At 36.5% G+C, this 27947-nt stretch overlaps 1 protein-coding gene across 1 annotated transcript in view; it reads right to left on the reverse strand.

The window, feature by feature from the left end:
• Positions 1-27947, reverse strand: part of THSD7A (thrombospondin type 1 domain containing 7A) — a 297588-nt gene that overhangs the window by 80105 nt on the left and 189536 nt on the right. Inside the window, exons 7-8 of the mRNA XM_075049941.1 lie at positions 25188-25343; positions 22533-22736 (exon numbers count right to left, since the gene is read on the reverse strand). Of these exons, the coding sequence (XP_074906042.1) occupies positions 22533-22736; positions 25188-25343 (360 nt within the window). The remainder of the gene's footprint in view (positions 1-22532; positions 22737-25187; positions 25344-27947) is intronic.

A 27947-nucleotide genomic window follows, 5' to 3' on the forward strand; every position in this document is an offset into this window, starting at 1 on the left:
GGAAAACTGCATACATGACAATGCATGTACAGTAATCACCTAGTCTTCATCCACAGTTGTGGGAGAAAGGCAAAAGTATCCTAACTTCCAGCTCATCTGGATTTATAACCCAGAATTCATCCTTTGAATTGCAGCTATGCATCAAAATATGCAGAGTTGCAGTAAGCTGCAGTCAGAGTGTCTTGTTTGGTTAGAAAGATCTTCATTTGTTAGCAAACCAGTAACACATCACTTCTTGTGTCATGGAAGTATAAAAAGATCTATGCATTTGTATTCAGTCACATCAATGTATACATTTCATTATAATAAAAATATCCAGGTTGGTATAAATTGTTTAATAAAATACTAGCTAGTTTTTAAGTAGCAGGGCTGCTTTTGTTTTCAGTAAGGAAATTGTGGGAGCACTGTGTCTGAGAACTGTCTGAACAGTACCCTAATCACAAAGGGGTTAGTTTTGTAAGGTGACATATGATTTCCTGATCAAATTAGTCAATATCCATTGAGTGAGGAATGAATGAATGACCACATATTCTGAGGTCAATAAGTCTCACTGACAGTGACAAAAGCCTCAGGATAAATCTTCACTTTGGAGCAGATGATGGAAAAAATCAACTAAGGAGGAAGAAATTTCGATTCACTATTTTAGAATTATAGTCTTGTTATAATACAAACCAATTACAGAAAGTGCTTGGAACAAAAAGCACCAGGAACTGAGCAGTAGCCCGATATATAACGCCAGTTAGCAAGGAACTGTGAAAAAGTTGCTTATAAGAGCACACTGGACTTCTGAGGCCCTGTTAATCACGTCCGATCAAGGCATGCATGGAAAGAGCCAGTTCATTTGTAAACATGAAACTTTTTTTTTTTTTAAATTTTCTGAAACACGTAACATTTCAAAGTATCTGAATGCCTATTGTGCTATGTGAACCTTGCTGCACTAGGGCATGAAACCTTCTGTTGAATTATGATTCATCTACTGAAACATTATTGAAGCACACATGATCTCAATGGGACTGAACAAGAATGCTTATAGCATTGCACTTGCTACAATCCATTATGTCAACCCTTTTGTTTTAATAGCTAATATCAACAAAATAGTGTCTCATCAAGATTTGCAATGAATATAAGTCTTTGATACAGGAAAAAAATTCTTTGAAATAATCATTAAATACTCTATAATTTAGTGATAAAGACATCAGCCAGTCTTAATAACTACCACCTGGATTCCGAAAAGCTAATTCAGTGAGAACTGTGTATACTGTAAATGAAGCCAAAGATCTAGAAACACTGCTTTACCCAAGTCTCAGATTAGGCTTTTACTGCTTAATAGAATAATAATAAAATTAGTCAAATACTAATCTAAACAGAAACTACATTTTTGTCATTCAAGGTTTACAAAGTCTTAAAACCTCTCAAATAAGAATCTCTCATAAACTGAGTTCCTGAAAAAAGGTTCTTTAGTGTTAGTGAGAAATCATGAGTTCCAGAACTATTAACAACCAAATTCTTTATAAAAGAGGAAAAGATGAGGGCCATCCATCCAATATTATATCCCTTTAACCATTGTCAAATAGTTTACTCATACAGAATCTTTAGGAACAACAGAACTTTTGCAAACATCAATCTTCCTCGGCTCTGCAAACCAGGGAAGTCGTGCAGCTCATGCTTTTAAAATAGCCTGAAGTAGTCACAATCAGCTGAATTACAAAGACCTTTGAGATCAAGTCAGTGTCAATAGCTGTATTTTCCCATATTAAAAATACAAATTTGAGCCCTGCCAAAGGCTTCATAGGTCTCCCACATGAAGTTCTGCTCCCCTCACTGGACTCAATCTTTGCATCTATTGCTCTTTCTCTTGTATCGCAGGTCATCACACCCTCACACCAATGCAGGAGGGATTCCTGCCTGATTCATCAGAACAGCATGTGTCTGGGTTGAAGGACAAGACAGAGGAGCAGACTGCAAACTTTTTTTCCATAGAATAGAAAAAAAGCTACAAAAGGGGTCAACCTTACTCTCAAATCGTTTCATCTCCAGGTAAGACTCAAGGAGGTATACTGCTGGGACACTTTCACACTTTGCAAGAAATACTACTAATACAATATTACTATTACAAGTATGTCATAGTGTAAACATACAATACTATATCGAGCTTATTTACTGCCTGCCAACTCAGGTGGTGTTACCTTGAGACTCAAGCTAAATTTGGAGTCACAATGAGAAATTGTGTTAAATTAGTTTCAGTCTGAGTTTATATTTCAAACAAAAAAAAGCCTTCACTGTCTCCCAAAATCAAAGCCCTCTTTCATCCTTCACCTTTACAGAGAAAATATTCTAGAAATATGTATCCTCCATATTAGTATTCAGTTTTTGTCAACTGTCCAATCCTTATCTGATGAATTCAACAGCACAGAAATGCAGTTGGAAGGAATTTTTTATAATGGGTACTTCTTATCTTCAGGGAAATATTTTATTTAGACTAAATTGTTTCTGACATTTCACTAATGATTTTATGAACAATTTGACCTTTGTTGCCTTCCTCTTTAAAGTGCATAGTGTAGTCAACTACCAGGAACCACTCAACCATAGGCTGGGAACAATGCCAATGTAAAGACTAAAGCTAGTTAGAAAAAGTCCCATTTGAAAAAGTTTGTCATGTGCAGTCTAATATTTTATTTGAACTTTCTAGGTATACATTTATGTTGCACAAGATTTGAAGACAGAACTCCAAAAACACGACTGAGACCCCTGCCCTGAGTTACTTACACTCTAAGCAACAGAGCAACAAAAAGTAAAAAGCAGAAAAATGAAAACAGAATATGACACTTCCATCAAGAATATTCTTCACCATTTATCCGTTGATTTGTTTATTAAAATCTGGAATCTAGCAATAGTCCATATTCAGAAACAGTGCCTACGTAGCTGAATTATATTTCTCTCTCATGCAATAGATGCACATTTTGGGCTAAAGTCTCCAAATTGCACTAAAGGGAGTGACTGCATGTAGAAATGGCAGGAGGCAAAAGAGGTTTTCTTTTTCAAGGAGTGAAAATGTCAAAAACTGTTTAAACCTTTGCTGGAATTTTTTACAGATTTGTATCATATAGTAAAGAGTGCTGAGGAGATAGCCTTTCAAATCCACATCTCTTCCTTGAACTGTTTTGGTGGATCCAGCTAGACAATCAGCAAAGCAAGTGATTACATTAAAACCTCCTTGTGGCCACCTCATTGGTGTGAAGACCTTCTAGTATGTGTGCACACACCAGAGCCACTGTTGAACTACTGAATTATTTAATTGCTTTAAAACAAACACCACCACCCCCCCCCCAACCAACCCCCAACCTCCCTACTGAATAGGCAAATTTTTTACAGATTAGAGAGGTAGCCTGTGAATAGCAGTCAGGAGGACTGGCTAACTATTCATAAGTATCAGACTGTATTCATACCACCATTCTTGTTTTATGACATTCAGAAAGCAGATATGGCATCCATGAAAATTTGGTCTAGATGCTAAAGGTTGGGCTAGACCACAGATGACCCATGTTCTCCATTTAATGTAGTTGAATCATGTCACTCCTTTGTGGATTTGTTTACTCACCTGTAAAATGTGTCTGATATTTAAGTTGCCTGTAAAATGCTTTAAGATCTTTCCAATGGGAACCATTCCTAGAGCTCGTATCACTAGAGAGACATGGTACATGGTAAGGAAACCCTCTTGCCTATTGTGCATCTTTTAATATGATGCATGCTTCAGTGCACAGTAAAAAATTGCTGTCAAATTCTGACCTGTAGTAAATGGAAAGGCAAGTGCTTAACAGAGGGCAAAATTTTTTTAAAGCCTTAAAATGAACAGTAAAAATCACTGCAAGATTCAATGAGGCATAGAGAACAACTAAAAAAGTCAACGTAAAATAAAAATGCTCCTGGAGTCCTACACAATAAGGCAATTAACTTCATCTCAGCCCTGTGCCTCGAAACCAGCTATAGTCTCTGAAAGGCTGAACTATAACCTGATATAAACTAAGTAAAAAATTGACAATAAAATCACAATAAATGGGATCAAATCAAGAGAGTGCTTTGAACATTAATGTTGAACATTATTTTTTAAATACCTGTCTAGTCAGCAAAGGACAGGAATATCACACAGTAGTAAAACAAATCTTGCAGTTATATTTTGAAGGTCATAAAAAGTAATGACAGCAACTGAGCCTAAATGCTAAAACTGCAGACTTTGGACCCTGTATTGCTTATTCGAATGTGTTCAAATTCACTAGTATATCTGCAACTCTAAGAAAAAACAAAAGGCTCAGTTATGCCAATATCTTCTTTTTGTGGCTCCTGGTAGCCAACATATGATAGCCTGCTTATAAGTACAACAGACAACAGGAAACTACAGAATGTCATTCAAGTGCTTTTAAAAATGCACATTAAAAATGAGGACGTAAAAATACAAAAGGATGGAGAAGACTGCTAGTTCAAAGTACTGCATGATCTGGATGTACTGGTGTCGTGGTTTAACCCCAGCCAGCAACTAAGCACCACACAGCCACTCACTCACGTGAAAATCAGGAAAAGAAGTAAAACTTGTGGGTTGAGATAAGAATGGTTTAATAGAATAGAAAAGAAGAAACTAATAATGACAATGATAACACTAATAAAATGACAACAATAGTAATAAAAGGATTGGAATATACAAATGATGCACAATGCAATTGCTCACCACCCACCGACCGACGCCCAGTTAGTCCCCAAGTGGCAATCCCTCCACCCCCACTCCCCCCAGTTTATATACTAGACATGACATCACATGGTATGGAATACATCGTTGGCCACTTTGGGTCGGCTGTCCTGGCTGTGTCCCCTCCCGACTTCTTGTGCCCCTCCAGCCTTCTTGCTGGTTGGGCATGAGAAGCTGAAAAATCCTTGACTTAGTCTAAACACTACTTGGCAAGAACTGAAAACATCAGTGTGTTATCAACATTATTCTCATACCTAGCTCAAAAACATAGCACTATAGCAGCTGCTAGGAAGACAGTTACCTCTAGCCCAGCTGAAACCAGGACAACTGGTCATACATACTAGGGTATATACTGTGTTGTATGTATGTGACTATATCAGTTATAGCCATCCATGTCTTGGCTGATGCCTCTCTTACCAGTTTTCTTATCTGGCCAGTGAAGCTGGAAAAGAGGCACACGATGTGTCATCCATTGGAAAACTTCTGGGCACCTGAAATACCTGGTAAGGTACCCCAGAGATCAATTTTCAAAGTGCTCAGTGGTTGCAGGGGAAGAAGGCCTTGTTATTATGCAGTTGCCTTCAGTAATACCTCTAAGCATGGAGGCTGCAGGAAAAAATGTAGTTAGTTCACACGATGTTAAAAGCTGTGAGCTGTGCTGGTTGCCATTTACTGTTTCCTTCCTTCCCCGTGTAGAAAAATAATCAACAGGAAAGCATTCACTGCCTCCTGTATGGGTTGTAAAGGCTGAAATAGCTAATGAGACTGTTCTTTATCTTGAATTCCCATGCAGTTTCCCATATGCATTCCTCCCACATGAGGACCTATACGTGTCCTCACGCTGACTCCTACGTCAGTCTTCAAATGTGTTGAACGACCTCCTCAGACTGGCTGAGGAGCCGATGCTGGTATGTGGACTCTGCCCATCAAGAACAAAATACGCATATCTATATTCAAAACTTAGTAAAGCCAGATCTGTGGTATGTGCTCAGTCCTGTTTTTCATATGGAACTGACTTTAACCACTCTCCGTACCCAAAGTTACTAAAGCATATGCTTCTCCACTAAAAAGTTTGTACGTGCTACAATTTTACAGTTTTTGCGTTATTCCTGTAGATATACAAAGATAGTTTGACTAGAAGAGGGGAAAATGCCTTTTTTTTATTTTCCTACAATTCTGAAGTGCCTAAATGTCTGTTTTAATTATAACTCAGGGCAGAAAATAAGCAAGAAAAGATCAGTCTAAAATCTAATTGCCTCAAAGTTACAAGATCATGACTAGAATGTAACAGTATAGAAAAAGCACTGAGTTTAACTGTCATTATTCTGAAGAAAATTAAAAAAACAACTTCAAGAGAACCACTGAAATAATAGAAAACTTACAAATGTATCCAAATTTGAAATTCTACACTAGACTTTCATTAGTAATAACCTTGTCTACACATTGGCTGATTAGTCTAATGCAAAATGGGAAATTTTTCACATTACAGAAAAGCTATTAAATTTATCAAAACCCATACATTTTTTCAGATTCCAGGAAACTTTATATCTGATAATAAGCAGATAATAATCAATCACCAGGATAAACCAACATTATCATTTTCATTTCTAATACTATTGCATTTCTTTCAAATCACTGAATGCTTACCAGTCGCCAAAGTTCACCACAAAAGGAAAAATCCTGCCTGCCTAGCATGAACTGTCACAGCAAATTAACTTTTCCTTCCAAACCACGGTGCTGCAGCAGTAGTGTGGATTTTTCTTTTTTCAATGATCAGAAGATGTAGACAACTATGTTGTGAACTATGCATAGGAAAAAGTGTAAGCCCATATACTACTTTCATTCAAATTCTGTCCTTTTGCATAATCAGGCACTTGCGATCCATCTTCCTCAAATCTCCTTATTTTACTTCAACTTTATCAGAACTGCTGATCAGAAATTCAGTCTCATACCATGACTGGTTTTTTTTTTTTGGTAATTCTATTTGTTTTGTTGTTTGATTGTGGGTTTTTTTCTTATACAAGAGGAACTCTCTGAGGAAAGCTGTCTTTCTCATAGCACATGTCTCTAATTAAAATGCATACACAACTGCAAAAGACTGACCCAGATTTTTCAGTAGGAAGAATTTAGAAGTTAATCTCTGAAAACCTAATTCCCCAGAAAGGGGAAACAATAATATTTACATGCAATTCAACATTTACCATCTTGTTTAGCCCAACAATCTTAAGAGTATTTGGAGGAAAAAAAAAAGCACCACATGCAATAGTATCTGACTGACAGACCAACTTTTGCTCTTGAATCAGTTCAATACTTGTATATAACACATACTTTGAAAGACATTAGGAAACTTCAAATGTTTTATTAATCCCAGCAGCCTTCATAACATCTTGATGATGTTTATTCATGTCTGCTCCAAAGATAAAGGCTGTCAACATAAGCTTTAATGTTAGTAAAATGGCAGTGTCCTTGAAAACAGTAGCAACACTATGTTACCTTGTATGTAGTTATTTTCTGTTCTAGTTCCTGAATGACCAGCTGTCAAAAAGTCTCTCTGCATGAGGTAGGTTGATAAATTTTCAACATTTTGAAAAAATTTTAACCTCTCTAATTACTGAACATAAAGCAACATTAACCTACAATTTATATTCTCAATATGTTCTACTTCATTGGCTCTGAAGTTTTTCAACAAACGCATTGTGAAAAGATGGTGTATTTTTCCTTTGTATTATGCTTATCAAGCAAAGTTTCTGCATTCATTGCTATTGCTTAGGTGCCTAGCTGGTAGCTCCAAGTGTTAAATCAGTTGCTAATTCCCTAATCACATGCTTTTCTCTCAATTGCTTTGCTAAGTAGCATTTGCATTTAATTAAGTACATCTTAATTAGTTGATGGTTAATATTGGTGAAGTAATTTTCTTTTAAGAAGCCTAAGCAGAAATGGCACTGATTTCAATAAAGACAAATACACTAGTTTCTCACATCTGTTCATTATGCAAAAATGAAAGAAAGTTGGTCTAATAGTTTAATGATGTGAAAACATTGTAGGATTGTAAACTGTTTGATTTGGTGATTTGTGTGGGAAACTTTACCGTGGTTTTGGTTTCAATGTAGAATTTCAAGTAGTATCATACAGACTATTCCTTCCTAAAAGAAAAATCATAAACATGATACTTTGGCCACTTATTTAAAAAAAAACATCATGAATCTCATAAACATGGAGGAATTTTTTTTTTTTAAATGAGAAACTTGCTAGCATAAGCACATATACCATCATACTTACACATTTAACATGATTGCACACACAAATCAGCAACATAGAAAAGGGCACTGACTACTTCCCTTTCACTAAGGAAATACTGGAAGATCTGAATACCTTTTAAAATGTAATCTTAAAGTTTAAAATGTGGTTTTGAATTTTTTTTAAGCAAACATTTGCAAGGAAAAATGACTGATAATGGCAGGAACTAATACTATACAAAAGCAAAACAGTTGGAGCTTCAAAACCCACCATATCCAGTGTTTCTCAAATCAAAGATAATAGCATGTCAACACACTTAAGAATCTTTTTAAGATTTTCTATTCCTTAACGAGATGAAATATCACATTTTACAAGCAATAACTTCTTGTTGATGACTGTGTGCAATTTTCCTCATGTATTCACCTTATGGGAAAAGAAATTTTGACGAGTGGGAAGAAAGTGGCTTCAATAACCCCCACGTTCATGCAGAAATCTAATTCCAACAACAGTACCTAAGCAATTCTGCTCCTTTTCTGTAACCACACCAGTAAATGTTACCACTACACCTCAGCTACAACTTAGAGTAGTATGTGTTTGCTAACTTTCTGTCATGCTTTAAGCCCAGACAGTTACTAAGCACTACAAGGCCACTCACTCACTCCTCCCCACCAGCCACGGTGGGATGAGGAGAAAATATAAAGAAAACCTGTGGATTGCGACAAGGACAGTGAGGGATCACTCACCACTTATGGTCACAGGCAAAAGACAGGCTCAACTTGGGGAAGAAACAAAAACAATTTAATTTACTACAAATCAAATCAAAACAAGTATACTGAGAAGTAAAACCTTAGAACACCTTCCCCCCACCCCTCCCTCCTTCCTGGCTCAACTCCACTCCCAATTTTCTCTACCTCTTCCCCCTAGCGGCACAGGAGGAGGGGAAACGGGGCTTGGGGTCAGTTCATCACACGTTGTCTCTGCCGCACCTTCCTCCTCACAAGGAGGACTCCTCACTCTTCCCCTGCTCCAGCGTGGGGTCCCTCCCACAGGAGACAGTCCTTCACAAACTTTTCCAATGTGAGTCCTTCCTATGGGCTGCAGTCCTTCATGAACTGCTCCAGCATGGTCCTTTCCACAGGCCGATCCTCGGTCACAGACTGCTCGAGCATGGGCTTTCCCATGGAGTCACAGCCATCTTCAGGGGTATCCACCTGTTCTGGCATGGGCTCCTCCCTGGGCTGCAGGTGGGCATCTGCTCCCCTGCTCACCTCTGCCCCCTCCTTCTTCACTGACCTTGCTGTCTGCAGAGGGGTTTCTCTCACATCCCACTTCCCTCTCTGCTGCAGGTTCCCTTCTTAAATCTGTTCTCCCAGAGGCGCTACCACCGTCACTGATGGGCTTGGCCTTGGCCAGCGGTGCGTCTGACTTGGAGCTGGGGAAATTTCTAGCAACTTCTCCTAGGAGCCATCCCTGTAGCCCCTCTCCCGCAACCAAAACCACACCACACAAACCCAAAAACACCTTCCCCACAACACAGCTTATTAGCAGCTATGTAGAAAGAATGCAGAAGCAGGTAACCCCCTGCAAGTGGTTTATAGGAAAGCTAAAAGATGTGAAAGGCATTCTGCTACAGAGGTAAGACAGTTCTATTTCCAAAACTTCTTCCCTGTTGTAATCTCCTCCAAAGTTTCAAACACACAAATTTCAAGAAAAGTAAAGCACTGCTAAGAAATCCAGTTCAGGATTCCTTACTGCATCATGTAAAGGTAAGGTTTTGCACCATATACAGAACAGTTAGAGGAATAATCAAACCCAAAATAACACACCTTACTTTGAAATAATGACAGCAATAAAGGGACAACTCTGAAACAAAAATTAAGAACATATTTTAAAGACATATAATTTTGGCTAAAATTGCTTCAGATGGGAAATATCTTTGGATGTTCTTTGTATGTAACTGGTTAAGAATAATGAACTCACACCTTCAGATGCAGTATTAATGCTTCCAGTAATCCCATTTTCATGTCTGGTAATAGAAGAACATATGTACCTCTATTTATATTGGAGTCATCTATCAGGATTACAGTCATGTAGATACAGTCTAAATTTGACAGAGGGAAATAAAATCAGGGAAAGGAATAGTATTTCTGTATCCAAATAATATTGTTTCAATCTAAAATGCGGTGTCATCTGGCCAGATTAAACAACAGTATGAAAAAATAATATTCCATAACTATGTTAACTCAGAAATATACAATAATCTGAGGTGTTTGGCTGGGGAAAAAACCTTACTTTTTTCCATTAAAGTGCAAACTTCTTATTTATGCTTGAATTCTTTACTCAATGAGAATGACAAAAGTGGAAGAAACTCTGCTGTCATCTTAACAAGAACATTTTATGGTATCCACTTTCAAACTTTACCTCTTATTCCTTTATCCCCTCTTTTATTTTTCACTATGCTTTGCTAGATTTACTCGGGTTGAAAAACTAAATTACATACATTTCACCCAGAAAATATGGGAAAAGGTTTTCCAATTCTCCCTGTATTCATTTACATAATTTTGTAAGGTGGTAGTGGTGGTGGCAGCCACAGTATCAGTTCCCCCAAGCATACATAAATCACTTGGCTACCTGTGAAGCTCCCAATTAATAAATAAACAAACAAACATGAGGTCAGTTCCTTCACTATACACACAGAGACACACTGAGGGTGTCTTACAGCACTAACTATGGCGTAAAAGGTAACAGAGCCTTTTTATCTCTGACACAATACTTTAAGTTATTGAGTGCTTACTTTGTATTATGCATCAAAGACTAATGGAAAACTCTTCTTGCAGCTGATACCTTCTTTGAATTTTCACTACTTCTGATACCACTGAATAACCACAAGAATGAGAGAAGCTGTATCTGAACTATTAGTGATAATGTATCACTGAAAAAGACTGATCTAAGTAGGAATACTGAAGAATTAATCCAAATTAATTAAAATAGGACTTTGAAGGAGATTAGTTAAACTGTATTAACATTTTGTATGGCTATCCTTATTCAGAATGAAAGAGAAAATTCTTAACAAATAGAATTAAGGCCACCTTAATTCTGAATAAGAGGATTCACATACACATTTAATATAGTTTAATATTTTTGCAGCTAATTTGGATCACCTTTCCTAAGTGTCTCCATGCAGACAAGATGAAGTAAACAAAAACTCAAACATGATATGCCTTTAGCTGAAAATCTGCTATACTTTATGCCATAGTAGATTGTACCACAGGGATAGTAGTCCAATATTTCTAATAAAGAGCCCAGAAGAGTACCTACACATTGCCTAACAACAGGAGTAAGATTTTCCTACTGCTTGACAGGTAGTTGAAGCATTTTCACGGTTCATTTGCTAATGTAGTCTTTCTGAGAACGATAAGGAACAGAGAATACAAGTGTATTGATCATAACCAAGCACAGTTGCCTTCTCATGTCAAATAAGCCAATCAAACGTCATCTTGATATGAAAGAAAAAGTAAGTTTGATGACAGGCTATGGTCCCACTGAGAATAAAATCAATATCAGTCATGGGACCAAGTGGGATCAATATGTCAGACCAATAGGTCATTTTAAGCAGAACGGGGAAAGGAAGGGAAAAGTGCTGACAGAGCTATAAGGAAACATGAAGACACAGTGCAAATCTGGAGGATGAGATCACTTGAAATCTACAATATATTTCTAAGAATGCTTGGCAAAAGCACCAACTCGCCTTAAAAAGACGCAGCTGATCCCAAGATCAACTGGACATTCTCATAAACTTTTCCCATCAAGCCACAAATCATATAGTGACAAAAAGAGATAGAAATATGACTTCAAAAATAAAATTAAAAAATACTTTCTCCATTTGTTGCAAAATGTTACAGAAACTCTATTGTGTTTAACAGTGAAAAAAATTCCTTTGACAGACTTTAGAAATATTGGTAGTGTTATTTTGAACATTGGTAATAGTACAAATTAAAATACCTGGATATAAAAATGCAACATGTATCTATTTTAGCATCGCAATATGTCTTTTTGTTCAAAAGCTCAAAATTAAGTGGAGAACAAGTCCAGGAAGGGCAGTGGAATGTCAACAACTTCAAACCAGTTCCATTAGAAATGATAATTCTGATGTGCTGGTCTGAACTAGATTAACATTCAGGGATACGAGTTAAGAATAGAAGCATAGAAAGGAAATAATAGACAAGACTACAAAAAGAGTAGCATGAAAACAATGTGACAGCTCCACTAATGTCAGTAAAATGACTGTGCTTGCCAATCTTTTCAACAATTTCCTACACTGAGGTACTAATCTGCATATTTTAAACAGCTACCTTAAACAGCCTGGTTTTCAAGAAACACTAAATATCCATAACTTTGATGAACTTTCAGGCTTCTCATTTTCTGCATAAGTATGAGTTTTGTAGGATAACTTTATAAATTTAAGCTTAGAAGTTCACAAAGTTGCATCATAAATTGATTCATAAATACTCCAGCACTGCAGTTTCATCACCAAGTATTTTCCTAGAATTTGGCCACCAACATTTTAATGTTATTCCACTCTCCAGGGCAAGAACATAACCCACAGCTGAAGAGAATGACTAATGGCATGCAGCTGACAGAATATTACATGAATTTTTCAGTTTGTCAATTATCTAATATTTCACAACTAGATAGTGAATTTGCACCAAGTTTACAACTATGCATTCATAAATATCTGTGATACCTTTTGCCACACAAGTATACCTGTAACTCAAAAGGGGGTTTAAGAGAATAAGAAAAATTATTTCATATAGTAAAAGATGATTGCAAACATTTTCTTTGCATTATTCATCCAGTTGCAGCTAGTAAAGAGTTGTCACTCTATATGTAATCTGACAGCTCAATTCAATCACAGTTAAAACACAGGACCCAAGAGGTGTAAAAGAGATCACTGCCACTGTCATGTTTACACATTTCTGAGAAACAGTTTTATAATTAATTTCATGGATGCTTCTGTCCGTGTCCTACTACTGGCAGATAAAATGCAGTCTTTGGAGAACATCTTTTTATCTATCTTGCAATGAATATCTTCTCATCATTACAAGTGGAAGGCACAGTATGCCTTTAGGGAGCTCAGACTGTGAATTAATCTTGTCTTTTGGAAACATTTTCATAACTGATTCCTCTCTAGAAGACTAAAACTAACCTATCCTTTTGACTTTTCCTTTCTCCTGGCCTCTCAGTATATGGATTCAGAGAATGAGCTCTCAGGAAAGCAAACAGAGGTAAATACCACTACATCTTATAAACCTATGCTAAATTAAGGAAATACAATAACATTGTCACACAACAAAAACAGAAGTAGCAGGAACACATCTGCAACTATAGGTACATTATAATTTTCCTACTTTGTTAATAAGTTATACAAGTTAACGTCCTAAAGTCACAGAAATCTGACAGATTTCACTGCAGTTTTGCTCCTACTCAGAGAAATCAGCTGTACCCTGGAAACATCCTTCCCCTACTAGAAGGACATCACTAGTTTTCTACAAGCCTCCCACAAGATTCAATATGCTTCTAGCTAGCATTATTCTTCTTTTTCCCCCTCTTAAAAAAAAAAAAAATCCCTTCTGAGACATCCAGAATAAGAGATTTGATGTAGATTCTATTTAATATTTTTTCTCTGGAAAACACTAATGAAGCAATTTGCTATTTATAAAATAACATCAGTACCAGTAAAATATGTCTCAAATCAGTAAAATTAAAACCAAACATCTGATAACTCCTAGGGCAAGTTTACATAGCTAATCCATAAATTACCCCCAAAATTATGTCAAGAAACCAAACAGCAGTAAATGCCAGAATTAAAGTTGCCTTTGTATAATGCAGTTTTTTAAATTGCATAATCACGTGTTTATTATTTTTCCACTGGGTCCCTTCCTCCTTCAGTTCACAGATTTGAAACTGCTTAATGAGTAGCTATTTGGTATTTTTAGTTTTATTCTCTTTGTTCAATGCATGAGCCTATGTTTTATTTACTATATATTAATTAAAAGTGTTATTAAAATAGAATTGGTAATTTTTCTAAGATCTTTCTGTCATGGCTATCAAACACGCACCAATACATTTATTTGCAGAACATTCAAGATGTGACAGGCCAATATTATTTATATTTTGCTGATGCTGAACAAAAGCAGAGCAAAATTAAACCCTGAAGAATGAGACAACTAAGGCTAATTGTCTCAAAGACAAAGCATTCATTACTACAAAATGCCCACTTAATCCCCAAAGGAGATATATCCATTTCACAAATAAGTAGCAGGTTCTGTGGGGAAAATGTCATGTAGGCACAATTAAATAATTAAAGACTTCCATCTGATACATTCGCATAAGGACCAGACAAACAACCTTAATTCCCTAATGTTTGAGGGCTTGGCTTTGCAACCTAAAAACTTAATTTTGACATAATATTCTTTTCCAATTTTCTAGTTTAAAACAGAAGCCAAATGAAAAATAGTACTTCTGCCATGGATATTACACTGACTCTGGACAGTTACTGCTCTGCCAGGTGATCTCTGGGCCAAAAGCAGCAGCAGATTATAGTGCGCTGTGTTCCAGCTCTAGAAGTGATGAGCTTCCTTCTTTCTTCCCCTTCTCTGACTTATTATCCAGCCTTATTTTCTCCAGGCACTAATCCCAGTCTGTCACCTCACTTTCCCTTTCACCCAGCCCTGCCAACTTCTCTCCAGCTGCTTGTCAAATCCTCCCTTGGGCTGACCGTCCCCAGACTGAATCCTTCCCCAAATTCATTCCTAATCCATGCCACACAGAGACATTTAATAACTTCCTTTGAGTTTCTTAATTGCTCTCAGTAAACTGTTCTGGAGGAAACTAGGGTCAAATTCTACCTTTCCCCAGCTCTTAACCTCATTGCTTCGTCAGTGCCATTTTCTCCCTCTTGTCTTCCATCCCTCTTTTCAGCAGATCCCAAGTACAAATCTATTTCTTTCCCTCTGCATTGGGTCTGTGACTCTACATAGATGAAACCCTACCAAAAGCTACCTGCACCCCAAAATTTGGAACAGATCACTATGAACACTGGAGAGACTGGGATCCTCAGTTGTTTACTCCAATTTGGAGTAATCACTGTAGCTGAGTACCTTTTACTCTTAGTTTGAAGTTTTTTAAGTATTCAGTGGAGATGGTGCTTGTGCAGTGAACAGGAGTTCCAAGAACTGCAAAATGACACAGCTTATCTCAAGGCTCTTTAAGTTGCCACTGGAACAGTTATCTTGTGAAATCAAATATTTCTTGGCAGATAAGAGTGGTTTTACATTAGTCAGTACTCAACATAAATTATGATCTGAAAGAAAGGTCAGACAATGACCTGCTTAAGGCTGGAAGTACTGAGAATAAAATTCCTTTTTATTCCACATCAATGTGACTGGCTAATGATGTTTTAATCATCACCATTTATCAACACACTAGTTTCATAGCTTTGAAGTTTTATAACATTTATTAAAAAAATTTACCATTAGCATGCAGGTTGTCAGAAAATATAAATAGGCCTATGCAAGCTTTTTCTCGTAGATGGAAAATTGGCTCCCATCAAATCTAATGAGAGGATACTATCTTAGAACATTTTATTATAAAGATTAATGATTAATACTGTGTAATATAATCTTCCAAGATAGTAGTATTTAATTTATAACTATGTAACATTATTTTTATATATAACGTTATTAAATGTAACATTATCTCTTCTGAGTATGTTTTGTAAAAATATTTAAAGTATTTTCTGAGTCTGTGCTAGGGAGTTAACACATGACACACAAATCCAAAACCAAAGAAGTTCAATACTGGGTCTATAAATCCAGTTTTATAATCCATCCGTAAATCCATAAACCCTTTTTTTTTTCTTGTTTCATAACAGCACAATTTGAAGTAACAAATGGAAAGATTGTAAAGCATTAAACTGACCTTCCTAAAAAAACAATTGTTTTGAAATGTATCTACAATTATCCCTCTCTGTATTCTTACTATGATGAAGCTTGGAGACTAGTCAGCATTGGGTTACTGTTTTGCAGGCTGCTATGTAAATCAAAATTTATAAATCAAAGGCCTCCCCTCCTAATTTACCCACTGCTATTGCAAGCAGTTCTTGCAATATCCTACTTTTCCATCTGGTTGTGCCATCAAAAACAAAAGCAGGTTACTACGAGTGTGCGTCATATGAAACCCGTAATTGCACTCTCTGTGGTATATTTTCAAAATATTTGTGCTTCCCACTATGGCAATTTCTACTCCTAGATGTCCAATAAATTTTAAGTACACCAGTACAGTTTCTCAGCAAAGACATTATAGTACATTTTAGAAGTAAACATGCCAAAACCCAGCAAACTTATCTGACTAGACAGTCAAATTATGATCCATGACACAAGAAGAAGATTTTGGTAATTAAGTTGGCCCACCTATTTTTAACTTAATTATATTCTTTATGAACATTAGTGTCTCTGCAGGCACTGTCCATACCAAGTGCAACTCTGTCTTCAAAAACATATGATAAATTGGAAACAAGGGTCTATTGCACTGTCATAAGTGATAATCGTTTATTGTGTTATGCAGATGAAACTCTGGGTTTGTTCTACTCATCTCTTTTATTGAAGTCATTGCATCACATTCCAGGCCAACTATTAAAGACATTGATAAAGCAAGTGATGTCATCCTATATAATGATATCACTTCATGTTATACAAACACTAAAAGCACCCATTCTTATACGGAACTTAACGGGGATATGTCCACTTTCCTAATGTCAAGATGAGAGACAAAAAGGAATTGGTATGACATATTAAACGTGACCTTTTATTGACAGAAGAATTATCAATTATTAAACTTCCTGAGAACTGAAATAGGATAGTTTAAGCAGTAGTGTGCACTAATTTTTCCTTATATTCCTTTATACTAAATGAAGCAAATCTTGTTAAAAACAAATGCCTTATAAATTTCATATCTTATGTGTTTACAGTGAAGAACAAAGTGTGTATCTTACATTTGATTTAAATGCCTCAGATGGTCAGCCAAAAAGCTGCCAGGCAGAAAAGAACAATCCAAATCAATTCTGTAATGATGTTAGCTAGGAAATTAATATTGGGAAATGATGACTAATGCCCATATAACCAAGTTCCTGTAAGCATAAGGCAGTACGCGCTGAAAGAAACTGCCATTAGCTACTGTGTTTTTCTACTAATTGAATGCTGAGCACTGGGCAGATTTTGATCTGGGTTCTCTTACAGGAATAACTCAATAATTCAACGTAATTTGAATTTGAATCTGGCTCTTCATTCTTTTAAAAGAACTAAGTCATAAAGTGAAACAAACTAGGTATTTTCTTTTAAAATAATCATTAAAAAATCCAACCAGGCTGATGGTTTCTTCATTCAATGCATATAGGCACACAATAGAAAGGGCAAAAGAAGTAGACTCTTTATACCTGGGCATATCTATAAAGCTTCTGTTGATTCTCTTATTGTTTCCCATTATGAAAATTCATTAGCTGCTAGACCAGCAGCTAGTCATTTAGCATGTATTTGATTCAAACCATAAATATACAGAAAGCCAAATTTTAAACCAGACAAAATATTTTAAGTGAAAATGGTTGCACCAGACAATCTTCAGTTTTTCCCTGAAGTTTATTCTACATATTTAATTAGATGCTTATTGTAAGAAGATATAAAGCCACAAGCTAAAAAGTAACAAACACAATACAGATGTTGATCAAGAAACTATAGAAGAAAATTTAAACTACATGAAGAAATTTTATAAGCTTTTCTGCAAAGTAAAATTCAATAGAAGGAATACAATAAATATTTCAGAAATAAATATTTCTTGTTTCTACGTCTAGAGAAAAACAGTAAAGCAATTAAATCCTATAGGACTGTTGTATAGCTGAAGTATTGTACCTTCAGTCAGTCACAGTAGCTGAGAATAAACACAGATAAAGGAAACATACTCTGTTCCATTTTGGACAGTACAGTGTTTGAGCCACTCCATACAAAGTAGCTAAACTAAGTGGTTTGAAATGTTTACATCTGAGTGTCTTAACAAAATGGACTAGTTTACCTTCTATATCTTTTAATTAACTACCAAAACCATTGGTTTACCCCCCAATATTGCAAGCAGAGTACAGCCCACCCGTTTACATCAGGATATACTGATGTCACCAGCGGTTTGAATTTGCACTCCAGTCTCAGGAAGACCAGACCTGTGTCACCTGCATACGCCCAGGTGCCAGAAGAGAACTCATGGCACTCAGCTACATCAGCACAGATCTCTGCCTAGACAACTTCACGAACAATTTTCCCACTTCAAAGAGTTGCAGGAATTTGCATATTCACAAAGAGCCTTGCTGTTGCCATAGCTCCCTCTTCTAAGACTAGTCATCTCTCACAGCTGTGAGGCAAGAGATGGCAATGAGTCCACTCCTTTCCCCTGTGGAGCTAACTGTAACCCAACAATTAGTGAGCCTGAACAAGGTCCGGAAGAAATTTGCCCTTCAAAAGTAAGATGTGTTTTATCCACAGTAACATATGCAGTGGTACAAAGCCCAGTATATGATAAAGGTTTAAGCCAATTTATTATTTACACGTTCCAACAAAATGAGCAAGTAATTTCAGCCTACTGTCTGAGGATCAGAAGCACGCTGTTGACACCACAGACGCTGCTAGTACCTGTGCTACAGAGTTCAGCACAAAGATAAAAACGTAAAACCCATAATGAATGAACCAGAATTTTGTAGTTATTTTCAGCAGTAGTTAATTTTGCAGATCTTTATGTCAGAAATTATTTTGCCCTATTTACATATGAGTAGCACTAATGTATCCGTTATGGAGTGGAGAAGTGGCCAGCTTTCCTACTATAGACTTAGTCTTTAAGCAATACAGAAATATTTTTGAAATGGATTCATATATTGCCATAGCCTTAGAGAAACAGAGCAAATTTATCTGTTGTGAAATCACTCTTCTGAACTGCATTAAAGAACTTAATAATAGGTAATATGTACACATCTATGTGTGTGCATGCATGCATGTATGCCTTATATATATTACATATATATATAAAAATAGGTGAATGATAATTTATTTTAAAAAAAATATAGTCATTTTATCATTAGCAAAAGTTAATCCGTAGCATGGAACATTAGCCACAGATCTCTAATTATTAAAATAATGTATATGATGGAGGAATTCTGATCAGTTTCTGTCCAATCTTGGAGTTTCCACAACCGAAAGGAGTTTTTTTCATCTAAAGGAGCTCCTTTGTAAAATTTCCTGGAAGACTGACTAAGAATATTTATTCTGAAAAGGTTCTTTCCACACTAAAAGGCTGAAGTTCCATTTATATAATAAAATACATCAAAGTTCATTATAGCCTCTGCAATGACAACCTGGGGTACTGACTGTCATAATTTTTTCAGCCTGAATGAAAATTCTGATTACTGCAATCCACTGTGGAAAGAGAATGACAATCATAGGCCTCCAGCAACAACATGGGAGGGTAATCTATTGTTTGCTACTGTCTCAAAGGCTGTAATGACTCTTATCTTTACACCAAATTGAAGAGAGAAACTCATTACAATTATATAAAACAATCTCACAAACACTGCTACTCGATTCTAATTGTGAAGTAAAACACCCAGGTCAAGACATGTTATACCAACTAATTATGCTTTAAACATATAGAACAATGCAACAGTCCACAGAAAGAGAAGACACTCAACAGTGTTGGGTTTATCTTACATTAAAGCAGTACATTTACAGTACAATGCTTATTCTGAAAATTACGATGCCAGCCTTTTTCATTTTATAAAGCAGAAGCCAAGGGGAAAATACACTTTTGTTTTAATACATTGAAGTCCCTTTGATCCAACCTCTCCTATCCAGGCACTGACTTAAGATTGGCTAATTAATTCATATAAAAAAAAAAAAAAGCACTCTTGAAGAGACTGAAGAGAGTATTGTTAAGCAAAGATTAGTTCAGTTTAAGTAACACAGCAAACTTAGTCAATAATTAATGCTTTCCACACCGTTTCCCTTCACAGTCATTTTTACCTGTAAAACTGAATGAAATTCCCTGTGTGCCATTTAGATCAAAATTATAGCAACACGTAAGTATTACACAAATTATGTAACTTGTTAATTGAACCACAGTCTTTAACTGACAGTCAATGTAGTCTTCTCCAAGAAGTGCTCAAAGAACACTGAATATCACAAGTTTCATTTGATGATTAGTTTAAACCATGATGTTTAGACAATGGAAGAGTAGCATTCCCCAGACTTTATTTTACTGCAGACTAACTTGCAGCTGTGGGGCTTGATGCAAACCTTGCCTGATTGCAAGGTTCTGGTGTCTTAGATTTTGCAGAGCAGAATCTGGATGCCCGCAACAAATGTTTGGTGAAGGATACCAGGGGAATCCTGTGCCAGGGTAGGAGGCCAGAGTACTTAATGAGAGCTACCTGGAAAGAGTTGGCAGTGTGTGTTTGGAGGAGCATTTAAGAGCTGCTTACAGGATTTTCAGCGGGTTGGTGCTGTGGGAGGCAAAGTAAGGAGATGCTTGAGCAGATTTAGCTTGGAGGGAGAAACTAGAGGTTGGTGGGTCCTTACTTTGTACTTTGTTTGTTCCTACTGTATCATGCTAATCTTTCTCAGGAGAGACCTAAGCAAAAGCCACTTGGTATTACTGGTGAAGATCACAGAAGATCATTTACTAAGAGAAGAAAGGGATTTCAAGGAAGAGCTGAAGCAATCCACTACATTACTCTCCATTGCTTTTGCATTCTGTCAAAAGATATTGAACACATATCTTTGTGGGTGATCGGATCTTTGCAAAACAAACCGTAATTGCAATTTGTTTTCTCCTTTCTTTGAAGCTGTGCCCACAACTCTTTAATCTTAAAGACTGACAGGCACATGGCCAAAGCCAGACTTCTCACTCCTTCTGGGACAGACTGCTGATACAGGCAATGTATAATGCCATATATTTACAGCAATATATAATGCCATATAATTCAGAAAGACAAAGACTAATACTGGGAGTAAAAATGTTAATCACAAGTATTCCAAGTCAAATTTGGAAGTCAAAACCAAAGCCTATGCAATAGAAAATACCATATACATAAAAGATATCTCAAAGTTTAGCAGCTTGATTGCATGCTCCAAATGTATTATGGTTACAATAAATTATAGTCAATATGTCTATATTACAATTTAGTAAGAAATTAGTCTAATCAGAAGTTAGACATACCACTCCTCAAAACCAAAGGTAAGCCAAACTAGCCAAAATCTAGTAAAGCAAAAAAATACACTTTGTTTTACAGATTTTTTTTTTTGCTATTAAAAAGAGAAAATTTCAGAATTATTTAGGAAACATTTTCATTTATGAGGAAAAGGCCATTTTTCATCTGAAAATGTATACAAACAAAATTTCAAATAGTTTCAGTATTGTTGCCACGAGATTATTACACTGTGAAGGGAAATTTTTTGAGATAGGGACATAAAACGTAGTAGATTCAATATTGTAATTCTAGGCTAATCTCTTTCTGAGCTGTAAATATGGTTACCAGTTCTCTTAAGTGTATGCAGAAAAATAAAGCTTACACTCTGACTCTAAATCCCAAAACTCAATTATGACCCAAATTCTTGAGCATGAATGCTCAAGATTTAAATCTCTGTATAATCAGTTCTTATTACTTCTGACCAATTTAATTACAAATATTTTGTGCAACTGTTAAACACTCATCAGAGGTGTTCCCTTACTTAACCCTCTATAGGGAGTTAGTAGTCTTTTACCATAACTACACTGTAGTTAGTACAATTATTTTAATTTATATGCTGCTCTAGACTATAATTTTACTAACGAATAAGGAATATTCTCACAACAGTAATTCATGAATCTTCCATAGATTAAAGTAGTTTGTAAGCAGCTTTCAAATTGGGTTTCATGACTATGTCAAGCAAAATCTGTTTTCTCTCAGAGAGGACAACTGAATAATGGGGGGGGAGGGGCTGACCTTTTGAAGAAGCAAAGCAGCTTGGACTGTCAAACCAACTCCACAACACACATCAAACCACGCTTTTTAATAAACACATTATTATTTTTCTTCCTGCTATACTTACTGCAATGCCTCTTACTTTACTCACATTTTATTTGGTTCTAGACTCAGAGGATCAGCTTTGTTAGTGGGATTACATCAGGGAATTCAGTCAAGTCATTGCAGGCATGAGTCTGACCTACTGAAAAGCAATAGCTGTTTTCTATTTACTTTTCTCAAAGTCTCTTTGGGAATCTTTGAAAATCTACAGTGCGTAGGTGAAGGAGCTTGATCCTAGAGCAACTAGAGGGCCTATCCTTCCTAACCAATACTGAAGGACATTTCTCGCTATTCCAGAGAGCTTGGTTTTAAGGACTGAGAAAGCTGAGAGCAACAAAAACTGCCACCCTTTTGGATTACATTTTAGCATCTTCACTCTAGTTGGTGTGGGAAAAAGCATCTTACCATCACTGTTGACACAGACGACAACAGGAACCTGTGTACCAGGGCCACATGGCTTCTCATTGTCGGGAATGCACTCCTCCAGCCCCATGATTCTCCAGTCATAGCAGGAGGGTTCTTCACATGGGATAGCTTCCAGCAGATGAGGGCAGTTTCCTGTTCCTCCCGTAGGCTCATTGGTGATGCGCCGTTTCCTTAGTTTAAAGCCTGAAATGTCCACGAAAATACAAAGGGCAGAAAAATTCAATTCTGAAATGCAAACTGAAGAGATTTCTTTCTATATACACCTGAGTGAACAGTTGTTTCTCTTATGTGCAAAAGATACCACAGACAGTGCATACTGCATTTTAGACAACTGGGTAGAACAACTCATTACAGAAGGAAGAGAGGTAAAACTTCACAAGAGCATCAAAAGTTTTGAGCTTATTCAGTCAGTTTTGCCTTAAACCCCTGTTTATCCTAGTCATATGTGCTCCAGGAGGGAGACAGGAGTCATTTCCTGTGCATCACTCTTGCCGGATCCATCGCATCTAACAAATCCTGACTAGATTGCTGTGTTGCCATTTCTCTATCTTGTTTTCTTCTCAGGTATCTTCCAACAGGGATGGATTATCAAGCTGAATCAGCTTATAAACACTCCCCTCCTCCCAAAAAGTAAGAGAAAAAAAAAGACTACATTGCCAGAAAAAGCAAGGCATGGAAATAAACCCAAGAAGTCCTACGAACAAAGTTTCAGTAATTAACATCACAATATTCCCTTGCAAACATTTACAAATTTCCTTAAGACTACCTAAGCTCATTTTGGATCAGAGAAACTGATGGGCCTTTATACAGTGTGTCATCTCCCAGGTCAATGTCAGTCTCTAAGAGCAACCCTCTCACTTTCAGGATGGCATGTCGAAAAAGCTGGACTAAATCTATAGTCAGAACAACCTAACCAAACTGAATGGATTCAGGAAATAGTTTCTTATGTAATAATTTTCTACAGTTTCTGATATATCTGATCAGAATATTTTAACTTTGGCAAAGGATTGTTTCTTTTCACATCTCTTCACAGTCTTTTTTGTTTTATCTCACTATTCAGGCAGGTTAGTAATACACAGCTATTTTTTATAAAATGCTACATATAACTAATTTCTACCAGGACACAAACTAAACAGGAGAGAGTTTTCAAGCACATGTGCAAGAATTGATTCTTTGTTTGAACACATGCCTCTTAATTCAATTATAATAAATATTATTTTTAAAATACATTTCCATGTACCTTTAATTGTTTTTTTCTAAACTGAAGAGGTCAGCCAAATCATGTCCAAATGGTTTACTAAGCCTGCCACAAAAGGCTGATATAATTTCAAAAAAAAGAATTCCAGTGTTCACTGCAACAAAGGGGGCAAGTGATCCACAGTAAAGGGCAATTCCTGAAATGTGCAGGGAGACTCGCTGCTAAAACTGGGAGTGCCGGTACAACTTTTACATCATTCTCCCAGGAGAATGGTCAATGCAATTATAAAATAAAATATAAGAATTTCCAGGCAAAAGGAAAATATTGGTGGTTGAGAAAAGATCCCTGCTCACGTGTGCAGGAATAAAGACTTGCATAAAGTACATCCTAATATGTTTCCACTGGGCAGGTGTCTTCAGTCTCACAAACCTAAACATTACCCCTGAAAACATAGCAAATCTTTCAGTGATGGAACAGCAACAGAAATAACAGACTACTTGACAGCTGTACACACAGGAGACTTAATCCAATAGGCTTACACACTGAATTGCTTTTTCCTTCTTGAATTGATCAAGGTTGGGTCACATTACCGTGAGACAGCATTGTAAAACTTGCATTATTGCTACCCAGACTGAAGTGTAGCTAGCAGTATACCAGAAAGAAGCTAAGCTAACTTGATAATTACAGTTGCTCCTTCAAGTGGACATATGTGGCTGCCCTTTCTTATGAGTGTTTTCAATCAAGGAACTAAGTCTGTATTCTCAACTTTTGTCAGATAATCACATCGCAGCAATGACTAGGCCAGTTTTTTCTTATTTAGAGCCAGAAACCTGCAGACTTCTTACATGAGGTGTTTGTCACTGTATTCTTGCTTTCCTATTTTGATGTCAGGTTACTACAATCTGTTCTGCATAGGAATAAACTGTAAAACATGTGAAAATTGAAACCAGCACACATCATCAGTAAAACAGGGTCACTTATCAATGGCGAATGGTTCCAGCTCTTTGCCAGAGCATGTTTTACGGTCTGCTGGTGAATTCTGAAGCTATTACTGAACTGTAAATCTTTGAGTGACTCAGACACTATGCACCTCAAAGGCTGCTTCTGTCCTCCTTCAAAGACAGTGCCAGAATTGTGATTTGAACACATATACAAACTGTATTCCTTTCAGTTTGAGAGGAAGGTTTGAAACTGGAATTGACTTGTAATAACACAAATTGACCTTGAGAGCCTAGTAGACAGCCTACATTTTTGCCAGCTTTGGTGGAGCAGTAATGCTAAATATAGCCCTAATTCAATGACCTTTTTGACGCTCAGAGGCACTGGATATACCCTTCTTGGCACAAAATTTAATATGCTTGCATAGCTAGAGGTGCCTAGTGACTTAGGAATATGAAATAATCACCATTAAAAGGCTTCGCTGAATTTTTACATACCCTTCTTGGCCTGAGTATCATCACAGCTTTCATAGGTGCATGGTCCCCAGGCTGACCATGCCGAGGTCTCACACTCTGTAGGACAGGGGATATGGCACAGCTGGGAGGTGCTTGGAAGAGGTCCTGTACACAGCTTACGGTCCACCGGTCTCGAGGCTGTCAAAACAAAGTCAACACATTTCTCACATGTCACTGGTCACGATCCTTAGCTCTAAGCGGACAGAACCATCCTTCATTCAAAAAGGCTGCTATCTCATCATTTTAATCTGATGAAGTGATGGAAAAATGCCTGTCTTGAAGAAATGAAACAGAAGTCAGTTTACTCTCTGCATGAACAGAGCCAAATCCGATTATGTGGAGTCAGGAAGACTGTAGATATTGCAGCACCCTCTCGGACCTAGTCCTTTCATTTAGTGGATAGATTATGTTACTACAACAGTTGTTCACATTGTGCTGTGTGTAAATCGATGTCCTGCTGTCTTACTGAGTATGTCTTCACTTAAGAAATTGAACAAAAAGCTGTATAAATCCCTTTGCTCCTATATGATACTACAACTTCAAAAGCCTGGTTAATTAATATTTAGAAGATTATTTTTAAGCTATAACCTGAAACACGGTTAAAATTATGACAATGTTTTTCTTTTTTTTTCTTTTACTCTAAAGACCTTCAGTGCACACTCAGCAATAAGATTTGTGCAGCAGCAGCTTTAGTTCAAGAAAGGCTTTGTTTTAGATTCACATATGGTTTGCATATAATATATATACATAATATATTTAAAATAATTTAAAACTCTGCACAAGACAATTCTTTTTTTCATTGAAGTATTATTAATCTTTAAAGACAAATGGGAAGGCAGATTCTTCTATCCTTTAAGGGTCAATAAGCCCTGGAACAGGCCAAAATCACACTGCTCCTTCCATACTTAACTCTTTTGAATTCCCAGGTTACACAAATAATAGGACAACTCTGTAAGGTACCAGAGTAAGGCATAGAACTCTAAAACAAAATGTACCATTTCATTACAAGCAAGATTTTAATTCTATTTCCTAATATAGGACTTGACAAAATATTACACTAAGCAGAGAATATCTGCTAGAAGGCAAAGTGAAGTCTACCATACTCATTCACTTTGGCTGATTGAAGAAACGTGCAATTCCTTAACTTAAAACACTCCCATCCTACTTCCTCAGCATTTTTTTCACAGGAAAGTTACCTCATTAATTTTCTGCCACCACTACAAATAATCTCTTTCGATGGAAAGAGCTCTCTGATGAAACGTATTCTGAAATAAGTTCAGAATATGACAAAATCTCCGTCTGAAAGATGAGATCAATAACCACAGGTATAGTGTTAAACAACAGGTTGTTAATGTATGGTCTCATTTGTAGATATGTGCGTGTCTTTCCATTCAGACTTTCTAAGTAGATGATCTTTCCAATTACAGAAAAAGCATTCAGTTCCCACTTTTTAAGGAGAAAAGGGAATGAAAAAATATCACCCTGTTCTGGTTTCCCATGTTGCCTCCTTTGGCACAGTTTTACACCATGTTGCTCCACATAATGAAGGCATGAAGATGGCAGATAGTCATTCAACATTACTGTCTCCAGCTCACCAATCTCTTAACAAAAAATAATACATGAACAAATATTCCAACATTTGCATAATGCTATGTTGGAATTAAATTTTATGGCAGAACATTGAATTTTACAATAAGTTTGACATGCGCACCTAACATGCATGATAATCAACATAATATGCATATCTTGTGTAGAATATGGATATAAATAAACATAATTTGCTTGTAATTGAATTTGTATTGAATAGTTTCTAATAAAAAAAGAAAACCAGTAAGTAACTGTTAACTGTATTTTTTTAACCTTGATTTAATCGGGGAATTGCCCAAGTGAAACAGTTGAAATTAAGGGTCAATTACACCCCTGAGATGCAGCCTTGCTTCAGGGAACAGAGAAAGTGTTCTGAGGAATGCCATGCTTCATCTCCAGCCTGCATCAGGATAAAGCACTTACCATCACACTAGTTTGCAGGATGTTACCCAGAAAAATAACAAAGACCTTTCATCAGGAAGCTTTAAATAGATTTTCATACCACAGATGTTCCACATAACACAGATGTTCCATATCTCAACCAGATTTTTTTAAGACTCTGCCAATGGAAGTTACTACTCTGCTACTGTCGCAATCCGTTTGGCTTCAAGCTAAATTTGTAATGGTCCTGATAGTCTAAAATATGAGGAATTGTGACTGTGTTTGGATTTAAAGAGGGTGACTTAAGTAAGAGGAACATTATTACACTTTTTTTGGAGGTATCTGTGCAGTAAGTATTCTAGGTCTAGCAAACATTGTTAAATAAACTTACCATGAAAACACCTACTGAAAATATCTGTCTTTTCCATCACTCATTAGAGTGTAGGGGAAGAAAGAAGTGCTTTGGGGACAGGTAAGTGCTATCAATAAATCTCTCAATAAGCTCAAATGTTTTTGAAATGCTGTTCTTAGAATATAAGTGATGTACAGATCTCTGCTACCAGATCTGTTATATATTGCTTTTAAAACAAAAGAATTCAACAGTAGGACAGACAATTTATAATCCAGATTATTAAAAAATGTTTTCATCATTGAACACTCAGGTTGTATTTCACCCACGATTACTCAGAATTCTTTCTTTGAGATGACAGTAAAATAAGAAAACTTAGCCTTGCCTGGGTATCTTATGAACATTTTGCTCCCATTAATTTAAAT

The sequence above is a fragment of the Buteo buteo genome, chromosome 2 (genome assembly GCF_964188355.1).
Source record: "Buteo buteo chromosome 2, bButBut1.hap1.1, whole genome shotgun sequence".
In the NCBI taxonomy this organism is placed as follows: Eukaryota; Metazoa; Chordata; class Aves; order Accipitriformes; family Accipitridae; genus Buteo; species Buteo buteo.